Source organism: Salminus brasiliensis, chromosome 15, assembly GCF_030463535.1.
Source record: "Salminus brasiliensis chromosome 15, fSalBra1.hap2, whole genome shotgun sequence".
Lineage (NCBI taxonomy): Eukaryota > Metazoa > Chordata > Actinopteri > Characiformes > Bryconidae > Salminus > Salminus brasiliensis.
In genome coordinates this window covers 36,766,609-36,776,608 of record NC_132892.1, presented here as the reverse complement: position 1 = coordinate 36,776,608, position 10,000 = coordinate 36,766,609, and the positions used below count along the sequence as shown (strand labels likewise).

The 10,000-nt window shown below is 47.8% G+C and overlaps 1 protein-coding gene across 4 annotated transcripts in view; it reads right to left on the bottom strand.

Annotated features, from left to right (window-relative positions):
- LOC140536191 (peroxidasin homolog) overlaps positions 1-10,000 on the bottom strand; it is a 56,717-nt gene that overhangs the window by 7,725 nt on the left and 38,992 nt on the right. The window contains exons 2-3 of one of the 4 annotated variants that reach the window (XM_072657887.1): positions 7,916-8,095; positions 7,116-7,259 (exon numbers count right to left, since the gene is read on the bottom strand). The exons of 2 other annotated variants lie outside the window; for them this stretch is intronic. In XM_072657887.1, coding sequence (XP_072513988.1) covers positions 7,116-7,259; positions 7,916-8,095 — 324 coding nt within the window. The remainder of the gene's footprint in view (positions 1-7,115; positions 7,260-7,915; positions 8,096-10,000) is intronic. One more of the 4 variants, XM_072657888.1, reaches the window with a different exon arrangement.

The following is a 10,000-nucleotide window of genomic DNA, read 5'->3' as shown; positions in this document are numbered from 1 at the left end:
ACACAACACAGCAGTGTGAGGAAAAAGTGAAAGTAACACCAGATATAACCTCCTAACTGACCCCTCCTCTCTCTCTCTCTCACACACACACACACACACACACACACATACACACACACACTTTATCTATCTGGAATGCCCAGACTGGTATTCCGGTGTATGTGTGTGTGTGTGTGTGTGTAAGAGTGTGTGTTTTCTTAGGCCTGCAAATTACTTCCTGTCATTGTGAGTGTGCTGCCCACAGACACAGACACACACACACACACACACACACACACACACACATTCCAGTTTCCCTCTGTTTCCTGTTGTTGGTTGATGATGAGCAGTTAATCTGATCCAGTTTCAGATCAGGGTCCAGTTTCCCAACAACTTTTCAGTATTAAGATTAACAGAATGTGTGAGAGAGAGAGTGTTTAATGTGGTGCTCGCTCAACCATTTTCCTGAAATTTGTGCTAAGATTGAAGTAAGAAACCCAGTTGAGAACTCAGGCTGTTAGAGTAAAGAGCTTCATGCACAGAAACAAACTTAAAAACAAGAATAAATCCAGGTTTTTCCATTTCCTGTTTATTTATTTAGAAAATAGACGACATTCAACACACACAAAGGAAGTGCCCCCTTCATACTGATGTAGGAACAAATCCAGAGGAGGAAAAACACAGTTGACCTCCACCCAGCCCAACCACTATCACTTCTCTCAGCAGAAACCAAGAGCCCTAAAGACTGACACTACCCAGAGTAAGAGCTCTAAAGACTGACACTACCCAGAGTAACAGCTCTAAAGACTGACACTATACCAGGAGTAAGAGCTTTAAAGACTGACACTACCCAGAGTAACAGCCCTAAAGACTGACACTACCAGGAGTAAGAGCTTTAAAGACTGACACTACCCAGAGTAACAGCCCTAAAGACTGACACTACCAGGAGTAAGAGCCCTAAAGACTGACACTGCCCAGAGTAAGAGCTCTAAAGACTGACACTACCCAGAGTAAGAGCTCTAAAGACTGACACTACCCAGAGTAAGAGCCCTAAAGACTGACACTACCCAGAGTAAGAGCTCTAAAGACTGACACTACCCAGAGTAACAGCTCTAAAGACTGACACTACCCAGAGTAAGAGCCCTAAAGACTGACACTACCCAGAGTAAGAGCTCTAAAGACTGACACTACCCAGAGTAAGAGCTCTAAAGACTGACACTACCCAGAGTAACAGCTCTAAAGACTGACACTACCAGGAGTAAGAGCCCTAAAGACTGACACTACCCAGAGTAACAGCTCTAAAGACTGACACTACCAGGAGTAAGAGCCCTAAAGACTGACACTACCCAGAGTAAGAGCCCTAAAGACTGACACTACCCAGAGAAAGAGCTCTAAAGACTGACACTACCCAGAGAAAGAGCTCTAAAGACTGACACTACCAGGAGTAAGAGCCCTAAAGACTGACACTACCCAGAGTAAGAGCCCTAAAGACTGACACTACCCAGAGTAAGAGCCCTAAAGACTGACACTACCCAGAGTAAGAGCCCTAAAGACCGACACTACCAGGAGTAAGAGCTCTAAAGACCGACACTACCCAGAGTAAGAGCTCTAAAGACCGACACTGCCCAGAGTAACAGCCCAAAAGACTGACACTGCCCAGAGTAACAGCCCAAAAGACTGACACTACCCAGAGTAAGAGCCCTAAAGACTGACATTACCCAGAGTAACAGCTCTAAAGACTGACATTACCCAGAGTAAGAGCCCTAAAGACTGACACTACCCAGAGTAAGAGCTCTAAAGACTGACACTACCCAGAGTAAGAGCTCTAAAGACCGACATTACCCAGAGTAAGAGCCCTAAAGACCGACACTACCAGGAGTAAGAGCTCTAAAGACCGACACTACCCAGAGTAACAGCCCTAAAGACCGACACTACCCAGAGTAAGAGCTCTAAAGACTGACACTACCCAGAGTAACAGCTCTAAAGACATAAACTACCCAGAATAAGAGCCCTAAAGACTGACACTACCCAGAGTAAGAGCTCTAAAGACCGACACTACCAGGAGTAAGAGCTCTAAAGACCGACACTACCCAGAGTAAGAGCTCTAAAGACCGACACTACCCAGAGTAAGAGCTCTAAAGACCGACACTACCCAGAGTAACAGCTCTAAAGACCGACACTACCCAGAGTAAGAGCTCTAAAGACTGACACTGCCCAGAGTAACAGCCCAAAAGACCGACACTGCCCAGAGTAACAGCTTTAAAGACTGACACTTCCCAGAGTAACAGCTCTAAAGACTGACACTTCCCAGAGTAACAGCTCTAAAGACTGACACTACTCAGAGTAACAGCTCTAAAGACTGACACTACCCAGAGTAAGAGCTCTAAAGACTGACACTACCAGGAGTAAGAGCTCTAAAGACAGACACTACCCAGAGTAAGAGCCCTAAAGACCGACACTACCCAGAGTAAGAGCTCTAAAGACTGACACTACCCAGAGTAAGAGCTCTAAAGACTGACACTACCAGGAGTAAGAGCTCTAAAGACTGACACTACCCAGAGTAACAGCTCTTAAGACTGACACTACCCAGAGTAAGAGCTCTAAAGACCGACACTACCCAGAGTAAGAGCTCTAAAGACTGACACTACCCAGAGTAACAGCTCTAAAGACTGACACTACCCAGAGTAAGAGCTCTAAAGACTGACACTACCCAGAGTAAGAGCTCTAAAGACCGACACTACCCAGAGTAAGAGCTCTAAAGACTGACACTACCCAGAGTAAGAGCCCTAAAGACTGACACTGCCCAGAGTAAGAGCTCTAAAGACTGACACTACCCAGAGTAAGAGCTCTAAAGACTGACACTACCAGGAGTAAGAGCTCTAAAGACTGACACTACCCAGAGTAACAGCTCTAAAGACTGACACTACCCAGAGTAAGAGCCCTAAAGACTGACACTACCAGGAGTAAGAGCTCTAAAGACTGACACTACCCAGAGTAACAGCTCTAAAGACTGACACTACCCAGAGTAACAGCTCTAAAGACTGACACTTCCCAGAGTAACAGCTCTAAAGACTGACACTACCCAGAGTAAGAGCTCTAAAGACTGACACTACCCAGAGTAACAGCTCTAAAGACTGAAAACAGAGCGAGAGAATGCAGGCACTGGAATTAAAGGTTTGTTGATCCATGTTCCTGCTGTAGACAGCTCAGTTGCAGCTCAGGAATCTTCCGAGTTTCTGTTTAAGTGGGAATTTCCGAGGGGCATTTTTACTCTTCCTGTTTGAAGTGATTTACTGCTGCTGTTCCTCTCGGATTTTCACTCTGGAGGAGTTCAGTAATAACCAGTGTCGGCAGTATCTGAGCTCCACCTTCAAAAATAACCTGATCTTCTACACCAATGCTCAGTCTGCACACACGTCCCATTTACCATCAAGGGAGGCACTGGCAGAGGTGGCAGAATCACTGTGTGAGAACCAAAACCTGGACATGGATAACCCTGCACTCACCATCGCCTCAACACACTGTAAACTCAGCGGGCGAAGAACGACTGCAGTTCTGCTGGGATTTAGAATTATGCATGCTTAATGGCAGAGTCAGAGGGGGCTCTCTGGGGGGATTTACATACTGTTCAAATCTCGGAGCTAGCATGGTTGATTATGCAATCACTGACATGGATCCCATCACAGTTAATGTGTTCACTGTCAGGCAACAGTCTCCTCTGTCAGACCATAATCAAATCCATCTACAAAATATCAAACCAACCCAAACAGACATCAGAGCCCAGCAAACTGTACTCCCTACACAGGACAGTACCAGGACAGGACCATACCTACAGATGGACAGTCAAGAAAAATTACACTTAATTCACCTGGTACATGTAGCAAAAATGCTAACTTTAATCACACCTATTTTGGAAAAAAATAAGAGGAATATTAACCGTGCGGTCAGCGACATCAATACCATTTTCCATAAAGCAGCCAACACGGCCAACCTCCAAAGGAAACAAAGGAAAGCTAAAAAAACTGGGGAGAGAAACGATTTGATCTTGAATGCAGGTCTCTCCGAAAAGATAACTCTCAAACCTAAATCACATCCATCCAGATTTAAGACAAAAATACTGAGAAACACTAAAACAGAATAAACAGAACTAAATCATGAACAAAACTCTTGATAAAATTGAAGAATTTATTAACTAAAATTATGGAATAGTCTGGGCACAGGACTCCCCTTCTGAACTGAGTGAAATTTGGAAAACACATTTTTAACTCCTTTACAAAGAAACGAAAACCCCAATCAAGATCAGAAAGTTCCATAAAACACAATCCTAATCCAGTCGATTCCCATTACACAAGAGTCCACACGTTTCGAGGCCTGTGTGTGAGCAGTAATCTGGGGAAAGCTTTCAACAGAATTTTCACTTTCCTTAATGAACACAAGACCCTGAGTCATACGAACTTCCATCCCAACCACAGAACCACGGACCATATCCACACTTTCCACACGTCCATCACACCAAAAACGACTGAAAGAAACGTCTTCGCCTGCTTTGTAGATTTCAAGAAGGTGTTTGATCCTGTTTGGCAGGGGGGGCTGTACTACACACTCCTGCAGAGTCGGGGGTCAAGTCTACGATATGATCCAATCATTATTCAGAAAACCAACGTGCTGCAAGAACTGCGGACAAACACACCGAGGAGCGAGACGGCTGCAGCCCGAACCCCACGCTGTGTAACATCTACAGTACTGAGTGAGTGGTGCAGCTGGAACCGTCTGCAGCCCCGGACTCGCCCTGCAAGAGGACCTGGACCTCCTCAAGCAGAACTGGCAGAACTGGGCCCTGGCTGTAAACCTAACCTAACCTAAAAGCCCAGAGGTCAGGGACATCAGGGACCAGTTCACCCTGAGCAGCACCGTTCTGGAACTTACACTCCAGTACACTCACCTCACCCCCACTGCGTCCGGCAGCTTCAGTACTGCAGTGAACGCACTACAGGAGAAAGCCCGGAGAGCTCTGTACGTGACCCGGCAGAGGTTTCACAACAGACATACAGAAGAAAGGGACCACCTAGCCTGATGTGGGTTCAAGATCTTGGCACGCCATACATACTCTAGGTTCTTGTGGACTGTGATGCTGTAGTTATGCTCTGCCACTGTTAATTTCCGTGTCATTGGGAGAGAACAGCTCCCACCCCGGTACTGAAAGCATCCACCTCCACTATAAACGCCGACGTGAACACGCGTTTGAGCCAACAGTCTCCGGGGCGAAGTCGAGCTCTAAGTGGTCGGAACGTCCAAGGTTGAAACATAAGTTCTCCCTCAGTCTGTCCTCTGGCGCTTGTCTGGCGTGACGTGACTGGAGCCCACCTCCTTGGGTTCCATGGAGGACGAGCACATTGATGGGGTGCGTAAGGAAATCGGCAACAGACTTAATTTGGAGCTCCTCACAGGCTGCAGTGGCCCGATCCGGAGCTCTGCCCGTGAGATGGAATACCATGAAGGTCATCTTGACCTCGTCAGTGCCAGCAACCTGGTTACTAAAAACACTGAGCACTGAAGTAGGAACCCTTCACAGAGCTCTGGATCGCCGAAATATGCATCCGGTTTGCTCACCGGATACGTGCCTAGGGGCATGGTGACAGGGCTAGGGATGCTAGGAGGCTCAAATGAAGCCTGCACCAGCTATGTGAGCTCCTGTATGCCACCCACTAGTTGGGCGACCTGATGCTGCTGGCCAGCCTGTTGCTGTGCCAGGTGGCCAACAGTCTCTGATAGGCTTTGAAGCACTTGCTGCTGCTGCTCCAAGAACTGACCTTGGGTGCGCACAACCTAACAGGACATAAGTAACAGTGCAAACAAGGAAACGTGACCAACAGTAATCAGACCAAACATGGCAGATCAATGTACTCCCCCTTTGAGCAGCCTGTAGAGCGCTGTGGTACAGAGGTTGCAACAGAGCTAATTCACAGCAGCGAGAGACTGAAATTCCTTATCTTATGAAACCCCAGACCTAGGTGTTCATTATCGGCTTAACGAGGGAAGTCTGCTGCAGAGAGCCTGCATGGCCTGACTTCCGGAATCCTTATTTGGGCATGGGGGCGGAGTCTGGGGATTGCCCCGGGAGAGGGCCAGACAAGGGCCACTAAACCACCTATACCATAGAGGAAATAAAAGAACACAGGAGTCCAAATTACAGTTGGCCGTCCTTAAACTTTACAACCTGGTACCTCTATTTCCCCTGTGATCTGGAATAGAGGTCTCATTACCCCAATTCATAAGAATGGTGATAAATTTCACCCAAATAACTACAGAGGAATCTGCAGAAACAGCGATATGGGCGAGGTCTTCTGCAGTTTAAGGTTTTTAAATGAACACAACTCTCCATCAAAAAGTCAACCTGGCTTCCTACCCAAACACAGATCCATCGCTCATATTTACACCTGCACTCAAAAACACGGGAAAGTGTCTGCCCGCTCTGTAGTGGTTCCTCCAGGTACTGAATCTGGTGCAGGGAGGGAAAGTTTACGCCATAATTAAATCAAATACAGCGATAACCAATGTGCAATTAAACCAACAATAAACAATAAGAGAATCATTCTTTACACAGAGAGACGTGGAGTGACCAAGGCTGTGATCTGCCCCCAACTTTATTCAGTATATACATCAACAACTGAACCTCAGCCCTGGAACGTTCACCACATTTAGGCTTAAAATGAAATGAACGCAGATGATTTTGTTTTATTAGCTTCCACAGCTTGAGCCCTGCAGCCGCGATGATCTGTCTTAGATTTGTCTCAGAATTAGGAAAAACAGCCAGATCACAATAATCTAAACTCCACTTCACCTTTGGAGGAACAGGATTACAGCATACCATGGAATACAGTTTACCCCACGTGAGAACATCTGAAGTTTACTGTAAAGGAGGGCACAGCCTCAGCGCCCACAGCCTGGAGAGAGAGAGAGAGAGAGACAGACAGAGACAGACAGACAGAGAGAGAGACAGAGAGAGACAGAGAGAGAGAGAGAGAGAGAGAGAGAGAGAGGGGGAGTGTGTGAGAGAGAGCGAGAGACAGAGAGAGAGAGAGAGAGAGAGAGGGAGTGTGTGTGTGTGTGTGTGTGTGTGTTGGTGTGTTACGTGCCTTGTGAAGCTGTGCTGGGTGGAGTGTTTTTCTCAGGGCTGGGAGGTTCTTCAGCTGTAGGGCTGGACTTCCTCTTTACCCTCACATGGACTGGAGACAGTCTGTTCTCAATCTCACACTCCAGCGCCTCCTGCTGCTCACCTGCTGAAACACACACACACACACACACACACACACACACACACACACATAATATCATCAAAACTCCATTATGGAAATCAAAACACACACACTAATAATCAGTGATTTTGTTTCCACTGCCTGAATGGCTCTACAGCAACACCTATACTTCAGCAACACCTTAGCAACCACTGACCAACACCATAGCACCCATCTGGGATATCATGACAACCACTTAGTTACATAGTAGAAACCACCTGAAATACATTAGCAACCATCTAGCAACATAGTAGCAACCTCCTAGGATACCACCTAGAAACCACTTAGCATCAACACAGCAACCACCTGGAATACATTAGCAATCACTTAGCAACCACCCAGCAACATAATAACCACCACCTAGCAACAGGCCAGCAACCACCTAGAAACCACTTAGCATCAACACAGCAACCACCTGGAATACATTATCAATCACTTAGCAACCACCCAGCAACATAATAACAACCACCGACTGAAACTATAGCAACCATTAGGGTAAACATTGCAACTGCCTAGCAACACCATAGTAACTATCTAGCAACTACACACACAATGATAAAACAAGTATTATGTAATTATTTAAATATGCAAATAGCAGAAAAGGCCGGAACCGGTCAGAGCTGTGAGGGGGAGGTACTCACTGAAGATCAGCTCCTCACACTCTGTTCCGTCCTCATACTTCAAGTAGCAGCTTGTCGTCTTCTCACGGGGAACGGAGCGACAGCCAAAGGCGGAGTACTTCCCATCCTGGACCGGAAACGAGCAGCTCATTACGTCCTCCGCCTCCTTCCTAACCACGGGCTTTCTGCCTGAACAGGGGTCTAGAGAGAGAGACAGAGAGAGAGAGAGACAGAGAGAGAGAGAGAGACAGAGAGAGAGAGACAGACAGAGAGAGAGACAGAGAGAGAGAGTGAGAGAGAGACACAGAGAGAGAGACAGACAGAGAGAGAGACGTCCCTTCTATCTTCCTCGGGAGTTCACCTCGGTCATCGTCTGTACAGTGTACATTCCACCCGATGTACAGAAGGACACCGCGCTGTGTGAGCTTCACGACACACTCACACAGATCCAAACCCACCATAAGGACGCTGCACTCACTGTTGTTGGGGATTTTAACAACGCCAACCTCGAAAGTGTGGCAGCGAACTTTCACCAACACATCACCTGCCCCACCCGGGGCCACCGGACTTTAGATCACTGCTACACCACACACAAAGACAGCTACAAAGCGCAGTCAGTACCACCGTTTGGAAAGTCAGACCACGCCGCCATCTTTCTCCTACCAAAATATAAACAAAGGCTGAAGCAAGAGCTTCCGGTGGTGAGAGAGGTCGAGCGCTGGACGGACCAATCAGTGGCCGCGCTGCAGGACGCTCTTGATGACGCGGACTGGGACATGTTCCGGCGCAGCTCCGATGACGTCAACATGTTTACGGGAAGCGGTCGTGGGTTTTATCGGGAAAGTAGCGGACGACACCGTCCAGAAATCTACAATCAAAACATTTCCCAATCAGAAGCCCTGGGTGGATAAAAGCATCCGGGAGGCTCTGAATGCCCGCACTGCTGCCTACAACACGGGACTGATCAGCGGAGATATGCAGGAATACAAGTCTGCGTCATATGGAGTAAGGAAGGCGGTAAAGGAGGCGAAGCAGCACTACGGAAGGAAACTAGAGTCCCAGTTCCAGCAAAACGACTCTAGGAGCCTGTGGCAGGGACTGAGAACAATAACGGACTATAGGAGCCCACCCTGCGGACTGGGAAGTGCAGACTTATCTCTGGCGAACGAGCTAAACACCTTTTATGCTCGCTTTGATGCTGCAGCCGGCAACGTTAACTACAGTGACACCGGCACAGCTGATATAGAGGAGCACGTCAGAGAACAAAGAGCCTTCACCATCACAGAGAGAGATGTACGGCGGGTGTTCAGAAGAGTGAATACCAGGAAGGCTGCGGGACCCGATGGCATCTGTGGTCGAGTCCTAAAAGCCTGTGCAGATCAGCTAGCCCCGGTATTCATGGACATCTTCAATCTCTCACTGACGCAGGGGATTGTTCCATCGTGCTTCAAACAGTCCATCATCGTTCCTGTCCCGAAGAAACCACAGCCAGCCTGCCTCAACGACTACCGCCCAGTCGCCCTCACATCAGTCGTGATGAAGTGCTTCGAGAAGCTGGTGAGAGACTTCATCACATCCACGCTGCCTGACACCCTGGACCCGTTTCAGTTTGCATACCGTCCAAACCGTTCCACAGATGATGCCATCGCTCACCTTCTCCACACATCGATGACACATCTGGATGCTGGGAGGGGTAATTATGTTAAAATGCTGTTTGTGGACTACAGTTCAGCATTTAACACTATTATTCCCTCAAGACTCACCACAAAGCTGGAAGATCTAGGTCTCCACCCATCCATCTGTGACTGGATCTCCAACTTCCTGACTAACAGACCACAAGCTGTTCGGGTAGGCAAGCATGTCTCACCCACCCTCACCCTCAGTACCGGAGCCCCTCAGGGCTGTGCCCTTAGCCCTCTGCTGTACTCGCTGTACACCTCAGACTGCAAAGCCACTTCCAGCTCCACCAACATCATTAAGTTTGCTGACGACACAGTTGTGGTGGGCCTGATCTCAGGAAATAACGAGAAGGCCTACCTGGAAGAGATTAGAACCCTGGAGAACTGGTGCCAGGATAATAATCTCCAGCTAAATGCCAGCAAAACG